We start from the raw sequence: 21547 nt of genomic DNA on the forward strand, positions 1-21547 counted from the left end.
GGCCTTCAAAAAATCTGGAACGTGATTCCCAAGAATTAAGGAGCATTAAGCACCTAATCACTCATTGACTGACATACGTTAAGTCCGTTCACACTCATCTGGACAGCCCAAACTTAGAACAAATGGATCAAAGCCGCCTTCAAATATTCCTCCTCTGTAGAAGTGCCAAAAAAATTCTGGCACGCTCAGCAGACTCTGTCCATTAGTGTGCATATGAGGAGATTGCTGAGTAAAATTCCAGCGTAGCTTATTCTGCATCTGCCCTGGTCTGTTCACTTCAGAAATGAGAACTTGCATGCCCTGCTGTGGAAGAAGATATGTTTGCTGTTGGAGTGGATCACCTGCTCCTTTTGAGGGAGAGGGAAGTTCATGGGGGTCCCTGGGAGGAGGAAGCAAGGTGCACAGATGTGCCTGTATTCTCTCCTAGATTCTGTCCTCTTGCAAAACAGATTTGTATGTTGTGTCGCCACCCAGTTAAAAAGTGCCAGGGTTACAGAAGCAACAAAGCACTCCAGACCCCCAGCCTTTCCTTCCACCATTGTTAACTAAGGGCTCTTCCACTCTTCCTTTGGCACCATGGTTTCCAAGCACAGATCTGTGCTTTAAAGCTCCGTGTCCAAGCAATTTTTACTCGTTTGTTTGTTTTCTCCTGGTACTTTCCCTGGGAAAACCCATGTTTTACTGCTTAATTGGAGGAAACAGCAATCTACTTAAAACCCAATTGGTCTTTGCTCTAATTCAGTGGTGAAACACAGGTTTTCCTAGAGAAAGTGCTGGGACAGAATAAAAGCCCTCCGACATGGAAGTTTAAAGCCCGGACCTGTGCCTAGAAATGCAACGCAAAAGGAAGTCTGGATGAGGTGGATTTTATCATTCTGACATAGCTACATATTTTTTCTTCCTCTTGCTGTCTGTGTCAAAGTGAAATGTAGCCCTGCTTCCTTTACAGGCTTTTAGAAGATGACAACCACTCTGCTAAATGGCTGCTTAAGCAATCTTTGTTTCGTTTTCAGGGAAAGCTGGATGCCCTCTGGGTTTTGCTGCGGAAAGGTTACGACCGAGTGTCTGTGATGCGACCACAACCAGGAGACAAGGTATTGTTGCCCTTTTCTAATAACGTGCTCTGAGCAAAAGCCTTGGTGCCCTCCAGATGTTTCGTATGACCAACTCCCATCACCCCCCACTGGTCGATCCGGAACATCTGCTGAAGTCTGCTCTGGAGGGTGAGCTTGGGAAGACATCCTCATTGCCATTGGTCAGAGCCACACTATCCTGTGGCTAATGCCAAATAGACAGCAGAGGGAGGGGGGAATTCATGAGCAACAAAGAGGGGAAGGTGTAGCACATGGAGTTCATATTGAAAAGGGAAGGGGCAGGAGGAATTACAGAGGCTCCTTTCCACACGAGGGAAATTCTAGAATCTCCACCCTTTGTTCACTCACTTATCATAGGCTATCTGCATGACATTATCATCAAACAATACCACCCCCTGCCCTTTCCCTTCCATGCAGGGCTCTGCCTCTTGACTTCAGCACGCTTCCAGCTGGTGCCATTTAGGAAATGTAATCAGTTTTAATATTTGTACTAAGGTTTTGGGGTTTTTGGCTTATGCATTTTCAAAAACATATTAGTGCAATTGTGCTTAAACATAGCACAAGCTAAACAACTTATTCTTCAAATGAACATGCTACTTAAATGCCCCCACACCAATGCCTGCAAGTATGGAAGGTTGATGCCGACACAGGAACACGCTAAACCTTCCATTGGAGGGGGTTGGAATAGATTGCCCTTTCATTCCGTTCCAGCTCTACAATTCTATGATTCTAAATGTGGAAAAGCAGCAGAAGTACAATGACTGATTAGCAACCGAAAGCCTGCTCTCTCCGTCTACAGTGGAAATGTGCAACTGTGAATTTGATTCAAAATGTTTCAAGCAGTTTTCTCTTTGTTGAGATCTTCGTTTCCCAAAACTGCAGCTTAGAATGTTTGCTAAGTGGCTGGAGAACTTGATGGAGGGATTGCAAACAGGACCTCTCCAAGTGCAGCCCGGGGTTCGTGAGACCAGAAATCTCCCATCGCACAGCAGCTGCATTCTTGGGCGGCTGCTGGCTTGTCTGAGCTTCCCTATGGGAAGTTTCTTGTTTCTTTAAATTCAGTTACACAGAGCTGGTTACAGTCCCTGTGCAGCAATGATGTAACTTGAAGGGTGATGTCATGGACACAAGCAAAGGTTAAAACAACGCCGTAACCGTAGTAGAAGCAGAACCAAAAGCAGGTGGCATTTCTTAGCCAGACCATCTTCTATAAAGTAGAAGAATAGAAGTTGTTCTTCTCCCCTGGCCCTGTGGCTGCAGATATAGTTGTCTAAGAGCATTGACAGTGACCTGATAATGATGCACATTTTTCTGTTGTCCAGCTCTTGCCTCTGGCCAAACGGGCTTTATGGCCTTTTTAAAAGGGGGGGGGAGCTGCCTCCATCAGCTCTCTGGAAAAAAAAGCTGTCCTTGGACTTCTCCAGTCACCTCCCCCCGCCCACCCCAGTTGTCTCCACCCACCTCCATTCCGTCCACCACACTTCTTACTCTTAGACATATGAGTCTGGTTTTCAGATCTCTCAAAAACCATGAAATCTCATCCCAGTTCATAAAAGGCTTCCTCGCTGGCAGTGGCCGGGATCCAGGATGGAAGGGAAACCCAGTCCACCTCTTGCGGCAGGGTGGAAACATCCACACATCTGCCCCCAGCTCCCCTGCTGTCTCCCAGAGACCTAGACACAAATATTCCCAAGTCTGCATTCATCATATTTTCTGAAGGACCCTTCGGAGAATTATAAAGAAAACAACCCCCCCCCCAGCTGAGAAACCTTCAAAAGGAAACCTGTGAGAGCTTCAAAAGTGCCACAAAAATGCTCTCCCCCCTTTTGACCAAGTGACGCATTCGCTTTGCAAGCAGTGACATGAAATTTCCATGGATGTAAACATAACATAAAGCAAGCGTCCCTCGGGCAGGAAGGAGGCATTAGGCGGTCTGGAGATCGGTTGCTTGGAAAGCACAGATCATATTTCTCCTTTGGAAAAAAAATTAATAATAATTCTGCAGCTGCCAATAAATTCCCCTTTAGGAAGAGGCGGAGATAGTGATGTGTCTTTGCTTCGAGAATGCCTGCTTTCCAGCATTTAGGCATGAACACAGGTGGCCCTGGTGTCTTCAGAAGGACTGCAAAAATGGCACAGGGAGAGCTGGATGCCTTTGGGGCCCCTGGCAAAGGTGCAAACACATTCTGGTGTTGAGACATGGAAGGCATGCAAGATTCTTTGTCTGTTCTGTAATCCTCCTGGATTAAGCCAAGAACCATCTAATCCAGGATTCTGTTTCCAGCAGTGGCTAGCTCCTCTAGTCTAGAGTCGGCAGAGCCACCATCCTTCCCCTTGGTTTGCCCCTGACTTCTGTTGCTCTGTTCCGCTTTATGCTGCCTCCGACTGCTTTTGCCTAGTAGCAAGGGCACAGTTGTGCACCTTAAATTTGAATTTACATGAAAACAAGAGTGCATCAGAGCAGATGCTGACTTTCCTTTTTAACCAATGCAGATCTTTCCGTTTCGCCTACTCTCAGGTAGACCATAGAAGTGTGCATGCACACGAAAGCTCATACCAATAATTAACTTAGCTGGTCTCAAAGGTGCTACTGGAAGGATTTTATTTTAATTTTTTTGTTTTGACATACAATTCAGACAGGGCAGTATCTGGTGCGGGGGTGGGGGGAGCCTGACAATGAAGGCCTCATCCTGTGCAGATTGCGAAACCTTTGACTTGTTTTCTTCATTTTCTGATCCTATTTTCATTCCATGAGCTGCTGACACAAACTCACAAGATGTGTTTCAGGACATTCTGGCCCAGGCTTTTCCTGTCTGATATAAATAAAGAAATCAACAACTCAGAGGCTTCATTAAGAACATAAGAAGAGCCTGTGGGAAACCCACAAGCAAGACCTGAGCCCAAAAGCCTCCTCTCCTCCATTAATTTATCTAATTGCCCTATTAAAGCCATCTAGGTGGACCTCTCTGCCTCCTGCAGGAGGGAGTGCCTTTGTTTAACAATGCACTGCATGAAGGAGGACTTCCTTTTATCTGCCCTGAACCTTCCAACATTCAGCTTCATTGGATGCCCATAAGTTCTAGTGTTATGGGACACGGGTGGTGCTGTGGTCTAAACCACTGAGCCTCTTGGGCTTGCCAATCAGAAGGTTGGCTGTTCGAATCCCCACGACGGGGTGAGCTCCCGTTGCTCGGCCCCAGCTCCTATCAACCTAGCAGTTCAAAAGCACATCAGTGCAAGTAGATAAATAGGTACCACTCCGGTGGGAAGGTAAATGGCGTTTCCGTGCGCTGCTCTGGTTTTGGTGTTCCAGTGCACCAGAAGCAGCTTAGTCATGCTGGCCACATAACCCGGAAAAACTGTCTGCAGACAAACGCTGGCTCCCTCGGCCTGTAAAGCAAGATGAGCGTCGTAACCCCAGAGTCATCTGTGACTGGACTTAACTGTCAGGGGTCCTTTACCTTTACCTTTTTTATGGAGAGAAGAAGAAACGTTTTTCCCTATCCACTTCCTTTGGACCATGCATAATTTTATAAACTTCTACCATGTTGCCTCTTACTCATGTTTTCTCCTTTTGCTCTGGTAAAGCAGTTGGCTCAGAACATCAGTGCCAGACTGACGCGTGTCTGTCCAGCTCACTGAGACAGACCTCGGATGAGCATCCATTCACGTGCCCATTGGAAATCTCAGCCCCTTGCCTTGCCATTGGCTCTCACAGACTACTTTAAGGTCAGGTCAGACTTCTCTTGCTCATCGCCACAGGCAAAAATTCAAACAATCTCAAAGAAGCAATAAACAGCAGATCACATTTGCAAATACAAATACCGAAAATACACAGAACACAAGACTGGTTTATGGATAACACTAAGATATAGGTTGTTTGCCATGAGTTGCCCTCAGATGAACCAACAAACCATGGCTTTAACACAAATAAACAAATACTTGCCCACATGGCCACAACAGGCTTCAGGACTTTATGGTGGGTAAAGGTAAAGGGACCCCTGACCATTAGGTCCAGTCGTGACCGACTTTGGGGTTGCGGTGCTCATCTTGCTTTATTGGCCAAGGGAGCCGGCGTACAGCTTCAGGGTCATGTGGCCAGCATGACTAAGCCGCTTCTGGCAAACCAGAGCAGCGCACGGAAACACCGTTTACCTTCCCACCGGAGCGGTACCTATTTATCTACTTGCACTTTGATGTGCTTTTGAACCGCTAGGTGGGCAGGAGCAGGGACCGAGCAATGGGAGCTCACCCCGTCGCAGGGATTTGAACCGCCGACCTTCTGATCGGCAAGTCCTAGGCTATGTGGTTTAACCCACAGTGCCACCCGCGTCCCTTTTATGGTGGGTAGGGAAGTAATAACTGAGTAATAACTGTGGGCACAGTCCAAGTCACACGAAAGTCTGAGATTCTCAGCTGTCCTGGAGGGCCCTCCTTATCAACCCTCCTTGATCGCTCCAGTCTCCTGCTTCTACCAGTTCCCAGCTTGTCCCCTCTTCTAACTGCTCAGTGTCCCACCTCCAGGCTCCAGGCCCTAAGGCAGCCTTTCTCAACCTGTGGGTCCCCAGATGTTGTTGAACTACAACTCCCATCACCCCTGGCTAGCAAGGCCAGAGCTCAGGGATGATGGGAGTTGTAGTCCAACAATATCTGGGGACCCACAGGTTGAGAACCACTGCCTAAGATATCATCCCTGGGGACTCTTGGGTTGGCGGCTCAGCCAGCTGCTCTCCTCACCCCACCGAGCCCTGACTTAATTGTTGTTGTTACTTGCCTTCCTTGCGTCGCGTGGCAGGTAGATGACCCTCACGGTCCCTTCCAACTCTATGGTTCTCTACTTGCTTTAACTGATTTGCAAGGCAAAGGCTAGAACCAGTTTTCTAGCTTCATTTTGGGCAGACAAAAGAGGTTGTGAAATTTTCTTTTCGCAGCGTCAAATCTGGAAACGGGCTGAGTTTGCCAGCACCGTCCAGCTGCTTCCAATCATTCTGGAGGAGGCCGGGTCACATGGGATTCCTGTGGTCTCCTTACATTCTAAAGGGACTAGGTTTTGCAATTTTGCCTGCATTAATGAGGTTATTTTTGTGTTCAAGATAATAGACCAAATGGCGGGTGTTCTCCGCCCCCCCCCTTAATTGAGTCCTGTTTTCACCCCAAAGGTATAACCTGCCCCTAATATAAAAAGCTCATTATCAGGAATGGGAACTTGGGAGGGGGGCACTTTTAATTATGGTGGCGCCCGCTTGTGGCATTTTATAGTTTTGTCTTGCATTTCCATCATAAACATGGTTTTTAAAGGAATTTACTAGCCAACCATAAAAACTTGCCTTAAGGGAAACTTAAAGCTGTCAGAAGATTTCATCCCTCCTTCCCCCTTTATTTAAACAACAACAACAGCAACAATTTAATGCAGATGGCACATAAGCTGATGAAAAAGCGGTTATTAATAAAGGAGGTTGTATTATTAATAGCTCCCATAGACTCATAGTCATCAATAATTCTCCACCATATGGGTCAAATCCAGTGTTAGCCCCTTTCAAAGCTGTATACAGCTATGGAATTCATCCTGCCCCTTGAGCCACTGGTAGCCTTACTCAGCAAGTCTTAAGGTTTCGGCAGGCATCACCAAGCATCTCCTCATGAGGACTAACGACATGCTTTTTTCTTTTTTAAAAACTGAGATTCTTTGGAAGTTGCATGCTACGCCGAGCGTTGCATTCTGCAGCCTTCCTGCACTGCTGAAGACTTGTGGCACACACTCTGCCTATTCCCAGGCCTCGTATCACTCTGCCTTTGCTCAATTCCTGCAATGCAGGGAGTGGGTTGGACTAGATGACCTTTGGGATGCCCTTCCAACTGTACAGTTCTGTTATTGAAAGTGGATGCCTGTGTGATGGGGGGGGGCAGAGAGTGCATAGGAGCGCCCAGTGGTCACTTGGTGTGGGATTGGCTTTATAAAATGAGAACGGAATATTAGGAAATAATTTATTTGCTGACGGGGATTAAGCCACTCTGTTTCAGCACCTGCAAAATCCCCAATTTTTCTTCTAGTTAAAGGAGATATTAAACCCATTCATGTCACACCTGGATGACATTTTTTATTTCAGGCCTCATAAATCTGACTAGCTAATAAAATGACAAATTTCACCGAGTTGCTAGTAAGGGTCATTACTGATGCTGTGAAAATATATTGAAATGTTTGTTAGGGTTAAAGCAGAGTGTGGGGGGGGGGCAGCCCATAGACCCCCTCCCTGGGAACCTGATTCTGCTGTGTTTATATAGATAGAGTAACTCTTTTGATTACTCATTCCTGCTTGAGGAGCAAAGAACCACCTGTGTGAGTCAGAGACTTTGGCTTTTAAATTCTTTTTTTGTGCACTTAAATAAAGCTATTATGTGGCTTTTTTTTACTATTCCAACTAAAATAATATGTATGTTGGTATATAGACCCTTGGCGAATATAAGGCAGAACGTATAACTCAAAAGGCCACAGCTCTGCCAAAATATACTGAGCTCACTATGGATAATCACAGTGTATAAATAAATGCTTTTAGGATGCAATCCTGTGCATGCTTACCTGAGAGTAGGCTCCACTAAATTAATTGAGTCAGGATAGATAGATAGATAGATAGATAGATAGATAGATAGATGAGTTAATTATAAATGCAAGCTTCTTGTACTGGTGTCTGGGAGGAGGGGGCACAGTGGCCCCCAAAATTTATCACTTGCCCCTTCTCTTTAGATGTCCCCTGATTCCTGCATGGCTTCCACCCACTTTGCTCACAGGCGTAATCCTTAGACTTTCCCTGACAGCTGATGGGTGTAGAGATCATTTGCTTGGGGCCACCACTTCTTCCGGGACGCGGGTGGCGCTGTGGGTTAAACCACAGAGCCTAGGACTTGCCAATCAGAAGGTCGGCGGTTCGAATCCCTGCGACAGGGTGAGCTCCCGTTGCTCAGTCCCAGTTCCTGCCAACCTAGCTAGCAGTTCATAAGCATGAAGTGCAAGTAGATAAATAGGCGAGAAGGTAAACGGCACTTCCATGCGCTGCTCTGGTTCTCCAGAAGCGGCTTAGTCATGCTGGCCACATGAGCCGGAAGCTGTACACTGGCTCCCTCGGCCAATAAACGAGATGAGCGCCGCAACCCCAGAGTCGGTCACGACTGGACCTAATGGTCAGGGGTCCCTTTACCTTTACCAGTTCTTCCAATAAACAATTCTGCCATTTGTGCGGGACTTGGAGGGGGAGCCCAGGGGTTCATGAGGGGGAGCTGACAGGCACCCAAGGGGAACCCTCAGGAAGCATCCCTTTCCCGGAGGCAGAAGTGGCCAATGTTTTTGGCCCAGTGAGCATCACATTGGGAATGCTACGGTACTGCAATGGGCACCAGTCACAAAATAGCTGCCCCAAGGATGTGGTGCCATGGCTGCAACACCTAAACGAGCAGAAAGAGACAGGACCACAGAATTGCTCACTCTTCTTCTGCACCGGCCCCTGCTATGTTCTTTCACAGGCAGAAGCTCTTTGCTCTTGGTTATGTTTAGTTAGAGTCGGGGATGCTTCGCCTGGAAATGATAAGACTGAGAGGAGAGACGACAGCCATCTTCAGATATCTCACATGGAAGAGGGAGCCAGCTTGTTTTCTGCACCTCTGGAGGGCAGGACTCAAACCAGTGCCTTCAAGTTACCAGAAAGGAGATTCCAATTAGGAAGAGCTCTGCGAAGGCAAGAGTTCTGCTGAGTTTCGAAATGGTGTCTCTCCCCTTTTGTTCTTGTGGTCCATTTCCCATTAATGAAAAATTAATCCAAATGTTAGCTCTTTTCCTGGAACTCCCTCACCCCATGGGCAAAAGCTGTGCGCTCTCTCTCTCTCTCTCTCTCTCTCTCTCTCTCTCTCTCTCTCTCTCTCTCTCGAGCTCAGGAGCTGCTCTCTGGTTCTGGTCCTCTGCAGGATTCAGGAGAGGAAGGGAATGAGGGTGCCCATGCCCTGGCTGGCGACCAGCAGTAGCAGAACTAGGAAAAAAAGAGGGTGGAAGGATCTCTCCCCCTTTCCAGAATGAGCCAGCGGCCAAACAGCCTTCTCCTGGCAGGGAGAAGTGGAAGGAGGCAGGAATTTCCTTCACATAAGACTCTCCGCCTCTCTTTCGTGAGGGGGGGGGGAGAGACCTCTGGGGAAAAGCGAGTGGGAGTTGGGTATATTTAGCCTGCAGAAGAGGCGACTGAGAGCCATCTGCAAATACCCAAAGAGCTGCCACATGGAAGGTGGAGCCAGCTTGTTTTCTGCCGCTCCGGAGGGTGGGATCTGAACCAATGGATTCCAATGGCAAGAAAGGAGATTCTGACTAAATATTAGCAAGAACTTTCTGACAGTAAGAGCTGTTTGAGAGTGGAGGAGACTTCCGTGGAAGGTGGCGGACTCGCCTTCATTAGAAGTTTTTAAACAGGTTGAATCTGTCAGGGAATCTGCAGTATGGTTACCAGACGTCCCCGTTTCCCGGGGAAAGTCCCTGGATTTACAAATCTGTCCCCGGACAAAATCCGTCCCCAGAATGTCCCCGGATTTCATTTAATGTACCCTGATTTATATTTTAAGTGTTGTAGATTTATTAGTAGGGGATGAATGTTGCATGATTGGTTCAATGGCACAAGACACATCATATGGAGACTTCTGTCGAGGCAAAATGGCGGGCGCCATGGCAGTGAGCAGCTCCTGAAGCCAGCCAGAGCCAACTGCACTACCCGGCTGGCTCCGGGCTGCTGAGACTACCACTGGCGAGGGGGAACTGGGGACACCCGGTGTGTCAACTGGGGGAACCACTGACTCCCCCTGCCCCTGTGACCCAAATCAAGCCGGGAGCAAGAGCACCTAGCCGACTGCCCAGCGGCACTTCGGGGCCAGGAAAACCCTGGAGCCAACACAGGGAGGAGGAGAGGAGGGGAAGGAGAAGGAAGACACAGAAAGAGGAAGGAGGAAAAAGAGGGGAGCCCCGACCTTGCCGCGCCACTGCCGCGGAGGAGGAGAGGTAGGAGAGCACCGGGAGGGCAAGGACATGTGGCCGAGCCCAGGCCCGACCTGAGCCTACTCCACAGCGACTAGCGCTCCAGGAGAGCAGGCTGGGGCCCAGAGGAAGGCCGCGTGACAGAGGAGACCACAGAAGAGAAGATATTACTTCTTCTCTTTTTTTTTTTTAAAAAAAGAGCTTTTTTAAAAATAACTTTCCCCCCCTCTTTTCAAAAATAAAAAAGTGTCCCCGGATTCTTTGAAAAAAATCTGGTAACCTTATTCTACAGCTATGATTCCTTCATTGCAGGGAGTTGGACTAGATGAAGCTTTGGGTTCCCTCAGAGGAGGAGAACTCAGGAAAAGCACCCAATCCTGAGTGTGGAAATTTGGTTGCAGCTTTGAAGCTGTACCTTTCAGTGGAGGAACTGGTAGTGCTTGCCACTGCCCATCTGGAAACAACCCTAGATATCCATGTCATATATGAATGAATCAATTTTATACCAGTTTGATTGCCATGACTTCTTGCCAAGAAATTTTAAGAACTGTAGTTCATTCAAGGTGCTGAGAATTCTCTGTTAGTGCACTAGAAAACCCTTCAAACAAAAACCAAAATTCCCCAGCAGGGAAGCGAGCAGTATATGACTCTGGGATGTTGATTGGGCTTGGAGCGCATATTTTGCCTTAGATTACGGGAGAAGCAGATTTGGATTTCTCCTCTAGGTTTCTCTTGCAACCACAGCCAGAACTTTCCTTCCCTGTGCTTAGAACTGTATCTTCTCTCTACATATAGTGAGTGTTGGAGCAGATCCTAAAACAGCAGCAACCTCAGCTTGCTTGGGATAGTATAAAGGGTCAAAGGCCAGCTGTGTGGGATTAGCACAGAGGTCTTGGATTAATTTTTGTATAAGGTTCTAAACCCTGGAGCCTCTCTGTTTCCCCTTTCAGTTATATTGTACACGGTCCTGGGTCCCTTGTCAAGTTTAGCATGAAAAAGTTTTGAACAGTGGGGAGAGATCTAGCTCAGTGGAAGTTGAACTGTGGCCACGTGTGGCGCATAGAATCATGGAAGGGCCCCAAGGGTGGTCTAGTCCAACCGCCTGCAGGAATCTCCGCTAAAGCATCCATGACAAATGCATGAAGAAGGCCTCACCTTCAGCGCTTTCCAAACCTGGTAGCTTCCTGATAGCCCAGTTGTGCTGCAGTTGTCATCCTGAACATCTGGGGGTGGCAATCAAAGATGGAGGCTGGGATATTCTTCTCATTATTCATTTCATTTCTATACCACTTTATATTTTCTAAGTAGAAGAAGAAAATCTCAAAGCGGTTTACAGCCTAGATTAAAACATCAAATAAAACAATCCAGAAGAAAACTTTACAGAAGAACGTCAAGTATACATTCAAAGCAACCCTATTAATAGGAAACAAAAAGATTATCTTAAAGATTTCAAAATAAAATATTACTAAAGGAAATCAAATATAAAATGCATGTTTAAAAGAGCGTAATTGGCAAGAGAACAAAATATTATCATATTATCATAATATAGTAATGGACTGCTGTAAGTACAGTGGTACCTCGGGTTACAGATGCTTCAGGTTACAGACTCCGCTAACCCAGAAATAGTACCTCAGGTTAAGAACTTTGCTTCAGGATGAGAACAGGAATCGCGTGGTGGCAGCGGGAGGCCCCATTAGCTAAAGTGGTACCTCAGGTTAAGAACAGTTTCAGGTTAAGAACAGACCTCCAGAACGAATTAAGTTCTTAACCCGAGGTACCACTGTACACTTCTCTATGTCCATAAGAACATCAGAAGAACCTGCTGGATGAAGCCAGTGGCGCATCCAGGTCAGTATCCTGGTCTCGCAACCAGATGCCTGTGGGAAGCCAGGGAGCAGGAGTCAAGCAAATGGGCCCCTTTTCCTCTTGTGGTGTCCAGCAACTGGTATTCAGAAGTATTGCCATAGTAGCTGAATGCATCTAATCCTCTTTTAAAGCCATCCAAATTAGTGGCCACCGCTGCTTCCTGTGACAGTGAGTTCCACAGGTTAGCTTTATTTTCTCTCTCCTGGATCTCCCAACTTTCAGTTTCATAGGATGTCCACAAGTTACAGGGGAGGGGAAGAAACTTTTCTCTATCTGCTTTCTCCATGCCAGGCATAATTTTATAAACGTCTATCATTTCGCCTCTTAATTGCCTTTACTTTTATCTAAAAAAATAAAATAAAAACAAATAAAATAAGTAAATAAAAATAAATAAAAATATAAATAAAAATATAAATAAAAATATAAATAATAAATAAATAAATAATATAAATAAAAATATAAATAAAAATATAAATAATAAATAAATAAATAATATAAATAAAAATATAAATAAAAATATAAATAATAAATAAATAAATAATATAAATAAAAATATAAATAATAAATAAATAAATAATATAAATAAAAATATAAATAAAAATATAAATAAAAAAGTTTTATTTACTTTTATCCTAAGGCTGCAACCTTTCTGTATAGATTCCCTTGACCATTTCAGTTGCCCTCTTCTGAACCTTTTCCAACTTTACAATAACCTTTCTGAGGTGAGGTGACCAGGAGTCTGGGCATTCTTCCAAGGATCACACTCTTGCACAGTCTTATTCTCTTCTCAGTTGCAGTGACGACTGCCAAGACATGTGGGCTCCTCTGCCTTACAAATGTAGATCAGCTTCCTGCTGCTTCAGCTGATGTTCCCAAAGAATTGTCATTTGGAGAGCAAGCTTGTCCACTCTCTCATAGCCTTCACCAGCCCTTCTGTCCAGGGGCTGATGGGAGTTGTAGTCCAAAACATCTGTCGGGTTTGAGAAGGCTGCCTTTCAGGGCCCTTTCCTCCCTCATGCAGGCTTGGATTTGAAGAGTTTGGATTTGATATCCCGCCTTTCACTCCCTTTAAGGAGTCTCAAAGTGGCCAACATTCTCCTTTCCCTTCCTCCCCCACAACAAACACTCTGTGAGGTGAGTGGGGCTGAGAGACTTCAGAGAAGTGTGACTGGCCCAAGGTCACCCAGCAGCTGCATGTGGAGGAGCAGAGACGCGAACCTGGTTCACCAGATTGCAAGGCCACCGCTCTTAACCACTACACCGCACTGGCTCCCAGTTCTTGAAGGAAAGGGGTACCTACTAAGTCCCTGAAGTGTTGGTAGTCAGTGAGAGGTCTAGGTGGTCCACCTCTACAATTGAAGAAGAATATTGACAAACTGGGACATGTGCAAAGGAGAGTGACTAAGAGGACCAAGCGTCTGGAAACCAAGCCTTATGAGGAATGGTTGAGGGAGTTGGGTATGTTTCGGCTGGAGGAGAGAGACTGAGAGGTGAATGGATAAAGGTAAAGGGTAAAGGGCAACTCTGGGGTTGCAGCGCTCATATCACTTTACTGGCCAAGGGAGCCGGCGTTTGTCCGTAGATAGCTTCCAGGTCATGTGGCCAGCATGACTGAGCCGCTTCTGGTGAAACCAGAGCAGCGCACGGAAAAGCTGTTTACCTTCCCGCCGGAGCGGTACCTATTTATCTACTTGTGCTGGTGTGCTTTCAAACTGCTAGGTTGGGAGGAGCAGGGACCGAGCAACGGGAGCTCACCCCGTCACGGGGATTCGAACCACCGACCTTCTGATCGGCAAGCCCTAGGCTCTGTGGTTTAGACCAGTGTTTCCCCACCTTTTTTGGGCAACGGCACACCTGTTTAATCAAAAAAATCTCGCGGCACACCACCATTACTGCCCCGTGACGTCAGCGCGCAGCGTCACGCCGGGAGGACCGCACGAAAGTGAAAGTTTTCACTTTTTTTCCCTCCCCCTTGCCGGGGAACCTCCAAGCTTTGGGGGTGGGGGTGGGGAGGCAGCAGAGCGAGGGACTGAGGGACGGCGGCAGCTGAGGCGGCGGCGGCTGTTGTGGTGGTGGCGGCAATAGCGGACGGAGGAGGGGGCGGCGGCGGGAGTTGCTGCTGCTGTTGTTGCTGCTGCTGCCCGGACATGCCGGCCTCCTCCTCCTCCGCTGTCTCGCGCTCCTCCATTTGCACGCGCTGCCCCGCCGCTCGGCACCACCACCGCGGAGCCGCCCCCGGCTCGACGCGGATCCTCGCCGCCGCCGCCTCTCACCGCCCGACTCGCCCGCCTCCCTCCCACGGCACACCAGCCGATGTCTCACGGCACACTAGTGTGCCGCGGAACACCGGTTGGGAAACACTGGTTTAGACCACAGCGCCACCGCCATCTTCAAATATTTGAAGGGCTGTCACATGTCTCTCCTGCACCAGAGGGGAGGTCCCAAACCAATAGATTCCAATAAGAAGAAAGGAGATTGGCTTTCTTGTGTAACAAGGAAGTTAAAGAGTGGAACGCCCTCCCTCAGAACCTGTTGGACTCTCCTTCATTGATCGTTTTTCATCAGATACTGGTTGTCTAGCTGTCATGGATGCTTTAGTTGAGATTCCTGCATTGCAGGGGGTCAGGCTAGATGGCCCTTAGGGTCCCTCCCATCTCTACAATTCTGTGATTCTATTCGCTTGCTTGAGTAATAAAGAGACTGGGATTCATTTGGGGCACATCCTGACACTTGTTTCAGGATTATACGTGACCTGGTTTTGTTTAGCCAAAGGGAGCTGATTTCTTCCAGTATTGGCTTGTTTTGTGGCCACGGCCCAGGAAGCACAAACCCTCCTTCGTTTCTGCGTCCTGTTATAAGATTGTTCAGACCCCTGTTTGTTTTAACATCCTGCTGGTGAACTTAAAGGCGGCCCGTTTCTTCTTGGGTCAGCTTTTCACGGTCAGAATTGCAGAAGAATGTCCCTCTTCTCACGTGAGCCAAGAGTTCCTCTCCTGGGAAGAAGGGCTGTTTTCTTCACCTGAGGAAGAAAAGTAGCAAATCAAAGCAGCCATCCCATTTCTTTCCCAGGTCGACCTAAAAACCTTCCCACATCTTTCCAGCTGCTGCATCTATTTTAACCACTCTCCCCACATCCTTTTCCCTTCCTCCTCCAAGCACTGAAAGGAAGTCCATCCAGGCTGCAGTCTCCCCTTCAGCCAAGCATGGTCCCCTGGAGCAAAGATTTCTAGACTCTGCTCTGCACTCACATAAAGAGCATGTATAAAATCTGCTCTTTCACAGAACTCACCTTGGTCTCCCATCTTGCTTGCTGAACAGGTCTGCACCTGCTCAGTTTCAGGATGTCCGCTGGTTCCCACACGTTGCCATTTAAGGCACTGGATTGGCAGGAAAGCGAGCGGGAGGTGGGGGGGGTGGAATTCATATGCTTCCCTGATGCAAGATTGCCAAGAAAAACCATGCCCCATAAACATTTTATTAGATTTTGATTGCAGCTCTGCTTGGGTTCCAGTTGGATCAATGAAGGCAACCACTTCATCGTTCTTACTGCCCCAGCTGAATACTTTTTCAGGCAAAGCAATCCTAAGCATTATTTATCTCTGGCTCCGTTTCCCTTGGCCGCCGTCTTTTTTATTATTAAAAACTTGGACATAAATAAAGAAAATAAATATTGTAGGAATGATGGTCCAAGGCCGCTTGAGTTCCACTGCTGGAGCCCTGCCAGGAAAAGGGGTGTGTGTGTGTGTGTGTGTGTGTGTGTGTGGATCCAGGTGACTAATGCAGCTACTACTTCTTATCCTCCTCTATCAAGAGGCAGAGTTAACACTGAACAAATGAGAGCTTTTTACTTTTTTACAAGCCCACAATGCCCGGGACTTAGCAAACTCTTTCTAAGCAAAATCTGAACAGGCAGCATATGTCCAATCAATGTTGATAGGAGTGGCTAATCTGCCTGCCCCTCCCTGCACAGCCTTAGAATCATAGAACTGTGGAGTTGGAAGGTACCCAAAGGTCATCTAGTCCAACCCCCTGCCCCAAGGGGGTTTCCTTTGCAGTCCAGCCTGCCAGCCCCTGCATTGCCATCGGCTGCCCAGTTCACACGCAGAGCTACACATGGTGGAGTCTCCCTCTTCTAGGGCCGGTTGGGTGTGCTTGGTACAAACCTTCCCCCTTCACCAAAAAGCTCACACACTTCCCAGCTGCTTCTTTCTTCCTCTCTTGTAAATCTGCCAAGGGATATTTGTACTCCCTAAACACAACTCAGTCTGCAGCAATTCATTCCAACAGGCCTTTACATCTCCGTGTTGTTTTTTCTGCTGCATAAAATTTGTTGCGGTTGACTTTCAGTCCTCAAGCATCGCTGAACCCACAAGCCAGGCTCCCAGCACAGGCCCAATGATTTCAGTGGCCCTAAAGTGCACTTAACTCTGTTTTCGGATTGACCATTTACTTATACGAGTCACAGAAATCTGTGCTGAAACAATTTTAAGACTTGCAATCTGAGCCTGCAGAGCAACAGTAAAATCCAGGCTCTGAAGCTGAGACAGCTTTAGCACTTGGGATCGTTTTGCACAATCAGTGGTATTGTGTAGAAATATTAATGTCTGAATTTTGTTACCATATTGGCTACAAAACCTTCTGAGAGCCAAATGCCAGAACACAGACTTTGAAGTCCAGATATTGAGCAAAAGGAAGCTAAATCAGCAAAAGGGCAGCAGTTAGAATTCACACATTCCACTCCTAAATCTGGAAGAAGACCACCTATCACTTAGGTATTAGTCTGTGATCCATTTGTATGAGCCACTTTCCCTGGCTATAGCACAAGTTATCCAAAATGTACATCCATCCCTATTTATCTGTATGGTAAAGCAAAGTAATTTTCCTGCTTGGCAGGGGGTTGGACTCGATGGCCCTTGTGGTCTCTTCCAACTCTATGATTCTATGAATTCTATGACTAGAGTCAAGCTTAATTTGCAATGGCGAATTTGTCATTTGTAGTGAGGTTTGCCAGGGCTCAGCCCCGACATCTGTTTTCAACTCCTGAGTGGCTAGAAAGCATGAGCTGTGTTGGCCGAGATGTGTGAGAGTTGCAGGGCTTGGGAAAGGCTGTGATTTAAATCACGATTTAAATTACTAATCAGTAAGACTTGATTTAAATCAATTTTTCTTACAGAAAGACATTCCTGCTGGTATAATCTTAATATTTACAATCAGGTGAAGGTTTTATTTTTGGAATAATAAATTTTCAGAGTACCGTATTTTTCGCTCTATAAGACGCACCAGACCACAAGACGCACCTAGTTTTTGGAGGAGGAAAACAAGAAAAAAAATATTCTGAATCTCAGAAGCCAGAACAGCAAGAGGGATCGCTGCACAGTGAAAGCATCAATCCCTCGTGCTGTTCTGGCTTCTGGGATAGCTGCGCAGCCTGCATTTGCTCCATAAGACGCACACACATTTCCCCGTACTTTTTAGGAGGGAAAAAGTGAGTCTTATAGAGCAAAAAATATGGTAGTTTTTACAGTTACATCAAAAATTACTGATTTGGTTATACTATTAGAAATACATAGATAATCATGAAATTTTGGTGATGTTTAATAAGTTAACTGTTTGTATTTGGGCAACTTTTCTGCTGTGCTTTATTGGAAGGAGGAAAATAATCATTTCCTTAATAACCATTTCCTTAAAAACCAACTTAGACTGAGTTTCAGCACACATGAAAAACTTAAAACAAATCCTTATTTCCTGATGAATAGCCTTTGGACTATAATGTAACTTAAATAGAAAACTATCTTTACAAAGATTTTTTTTCCTCCAAAAGCATTTTATTTTAAAAATCCAATTTAAATTTAAAAAAGGATTTAAATAAAAAATATCTTATTTAAATTTTTAAAAATCCATTTTTTTAATTTAAAAAATCATTGATTTTTATCCACACTGATATTGCATGATGTGGAATAGTGTATTGCTGCCCCAATCCATACCTGGGTTTATCTGAGATGGGTGGGCTTGGCTGAAGTGAGAGTGAAGCAGATGGGTTTCACAACATCTCAGCTGGCTTGATTCACCAACGTTCAAAGGGAACTTTCCCTTGTCAAGAAAAGTGTGTGGTTGGATTTAAAGCTGTCCAGTTCCTGTCGCTGCCTTGATGGACTTGTGCTTGTGGCCATCTTCTGGCAACCTGAGCAACAGACTTAGCTACTTAAGAATGTTGTTGTTGTTTAGTGGTTTAGTCGTGTCTGACTCTTCGTGACCCCCTGGACCAGAGCACGCCAGGCACTCCTGTCTTCCACTGCCTCCCGCAGTTTGGTCAAACTCATGCTGGTAGCCTCAAGAACACTGTCCCACCATCTCGTCCTCTGTCTTCCCCTTCTCCTTGTGCCTTCCATCTTTCCCAACATCAGGGTCTTTCCCAGGAAGTCTTCTCTTCTCATGAGGTGGCCAAAGTATTGGAGCCTCAGCTTCAGGATCTGTCCTTCCAGTGAGCACTCAGGGCTGATTTCCTGAAGAATGGAGAGGTTTGATCTTCTTGCAGTCCATGGGCCTCTCAAGAGTCTCCTCCAGCACCAGAATTCAAAAGCATCAATTCTTCGGCGATCAGCCTTCTTTATGGTCCAGCTCTCATTTCCATACATCACTACTGGGAAAACCAGAGCTTTAACTATACGGACCTTTGTTGGCAAGAATAGCCTTGGGGAAATATCCATAGCTACCTGAGATTGGCATCCCAACCTAAAAATGTGTTTAATCTAGGTGGGGTGGTCTGCTGTTTCCCCCCAAAAGGAAGCATTCCCAAAACAGGCTCCTATCTGAAAATTAAGGGCTCCCTCCTCTGTTCTCTCCTTTCCTGGGGCTGGTGGCAGTAGTAGTCTAAAACATCTGGAGGGCACCAGGTTGGAGAAGGTTGGCCTTGTTTCTATTCTCTAACCGGGCCTTTCCTTCACGGAATGCTTTGAGTCTCAGGCAGATGTGTCTTGAAAGCTGTAAGGAATTATTTCTTCGCCGGCTAGCTAGTAGGAGAAAAGGTGTGTACCCCTCGCCACCCCCACAAACTGACCTCTGTCTAATCTGTCTGAGCTTGTAATGTCTTTTCCCCCTCCTGATTTACTACGTATAAAAGTATGTCCTGCTGTCAGCTGGAAAGGGGAGACATGAAAGACAACTCACACCCACCCCAACTAAGGGCCAGGGACAATGAATCAAACCATTGCAGCCGAGGCCAAATAATGTGCTTTGATTTACAATGACCCCAGCATAGGCTGATACTTCGATTCGGAAGGCAGTGGAATGGAAACAGCCTTTTAATGCAGGGGTGGGTGCTCTACGGCCTCCTTTCCTGAGCCACACCTGGCCGGCTGAGCCAAGGCTGAGCCCCACACAGCTGCCATATGTTGACTCCCCATAGGCTGACGCTCCTGGAGGAGAAGGAAAAATAGAAGGGAATGGCTTGGCTTGCACACAGGCAAATGTCTGCTCGAAAGCTCTGAGGTGCCACGCTGGGCCCCGCCTGCTGTTTCTCACACTGCAGCTGCTGAGGCGTATTACATTTTTCAGTTCATGTCTACACAGACTGTTATGTCTAAACCACTGAGCCTCTTGGGCTTGCCGATCGGAAGGTTGGCGGTTCAAATCCCCGCGACGGAGTGAGCTCCCGTTGCTCTGCTCCTGCCAACCTAGCAGTTCGAAAGCATGCCAGTGCAAGTAGATAAATAGGTACCACTGTGGCAGGAAGGTAAACAGCATTTCTATGCGCTTTGGTTTCCGTCATGGTGTTCCATTGCTCCAGAAGCGGTTTAGTCCTGCTGGCCACATGACCCAGAAAGCTGTCTGTGGACAAACGCCGGCTCCCTCGGCCTGAAAGCGAGATGAGTGCTCCAACCCCACAGTCGCCTTTGACTGGACTTAACTGTCCAGGGGTCCTTTCCCTTTTCACTTGAGTCCCTTCCAACTCTATGATTCTATGACACCCTGAAATATAAACTTGGAGGAATGCTTCAGTCCCACCATCTCTGACATGAGAAGAGCCTGCCGGATCTGGCCAGTGGCCCAGCTAGTCTGGCATCCTGTTGTCATGGCGACCAACCAGGTTCCCATGGCAAACCTGCAGGCAACTCTCCCCTCTTGTGGTTTCCAGAAACTGGTACACAGAAGCACTTGCCGCTTCCAGTTGTGCAGGCTGAGCATAGCCACGGCCACCGACCACCCTCTCCTTCATGAATTTGCTTAATCTCTCTCTTTTGCTCTTTCTCTTTCTCTGTCACCCTTCCCTAACCTGGTGCCATTCTGATGTTTTGGATTATCAACTCCTCTTAGCCCTGGCTGGCATGGCAGGCAAGTCCAAAACGTCTGCAGAAGAGTTTGTTCACATCTTTGTGCCACTGGCTTGAGAAATGATACATTACAGGGTTTGCCTTATTGCAGAGGTGGAAATTATTAGAGGAGACTAATCTAGCACCGGTTTTTATAGGCAGCTAAAGATGTGGATCAGCATCAGGTCATTAACACCCAACCACATTCTGCACCTTTTTCCACCAGAGATGCCATTAGAGGCCCGCTCCCTGTTCTTTCTGGTCCACAAAGGCCTATAAACGTAACCCAGCGTAACATAAAGCTGTCCACCCATTTGAGCCAAGAGGCAAGCAGCAACTTTGACTGTGTTTGTTCCATGGTTTGCTACATCCTATTCCAGAAACAGGCTCCATATTTGGGGGGGGGGTGCATATATTTGAGGCTTTTTATTCATGTTCCAACCCTGCCTCTGGGGCCAGGTGCGGAGAAGCAAAAAACTGAGATTTGATTATGTGGTTTAGCCTGGAAAAGAGTTGATCCTTTTAATAGGTATCAAATGGGTTTCTTAGTGTCGCGGTCAGCACTTGGCAAGACCCCTGCCCCACATGATGCCCTCCTGCTGTTCTGGACTCTGCTTGCCCTCAGCTCCAGCCAGCATTTTATGTAGCCTCTGTTTTTTGGGGTGCCAGGTGAGGAGGTATAGAAGTTCCCTCCTTTTGCCCCTTCGCCCCGCTAAATGCCCAGTGCCGTCAGCATTCCCCAAGTCTTGGGACCTTGAGAGTCTTGTCAGCTCATTTTGAATTTGGTAAAAAACAACATCTGTTCTTTTAATTTGCAAATGTATAAGTTCCTTCATATTCAGGGAGTCCCACAAATATGGAGAAACCACTCCCTTATTTTTGGGTGGCCCCATTTCCTTCCAAACAGATAGGTACTCAACCACTTGTGTTTGCTATTAGTATCTGTCAGCCTTGGCAGGATCTATAGAACCAAAAAATAAAGAAAAATCTCCAGCATCCCTTCTGTAAAAAAGAAAGAAGAACAACCAGAAAGCTGAGTTTGTTTATTTAGCAAGCAGTGTTCTACCTCTGAGGAAGGGGAGCGATGCTGTTATTTATTTACTACACTGTCCCACCTTTTTCTCTAAGGATCTCAAGGTGTCGTACTGGGTTCTTCCCCTCCTCCTTTAGCCCCCACAGCAACCCTGCAAGGTAGGCTAGGCTAAGAGGCGGCAGCTGGCTCCCAAGGTCCCCCAGTAAGCTTCATGGCCAAGTGGAGATTTGAACCCCGGGCTCCC

The 21547-nt window shown here is 46.8% G+C and overlaps 1 protein-coding gene across 2 annotated transcripts in view; it reads left to right on the forward strand.

The window, feature by feature from the left end:
* ANTXR1 (ANTXR cell adhesion molecule 1) overlaps window positions 1-21547 on the forward strand; it is a 204533-nt gene that overhangs the window by 117173 nt on the left and 65813 nt on the right. For both annotated transcript variants that reach the window (XR_014010299.1, XM_081203097.1), the window contains exon 17: window positions 1014-1094. Coding sequence is in view for 1 of the 2 variants with exons in the window: in XM_081203097.1 (XP_081059223.1) it covers window positions 1014-1094 (81 nt within the window). In the remaining variant the exon portion in view is untranslated. The remainder of the gene's footprint in view (window positions 1-1013; window positions 1095-21547) is intronic.

The sequence above is a fragment of the Podarcis bocagei genome (assembly GCF_964188305.1).
Source record: "Podarcis bocagei genome assembly, chromosome: 7".
In the NCBI taxonomy this organism is placed as follows: domain Eukaryota; kingdom Metazoa; phylum Chordata; class Lepidosauria; order Squamata; family Lacertidae; genus Podarcis; species Podarcis bocagei.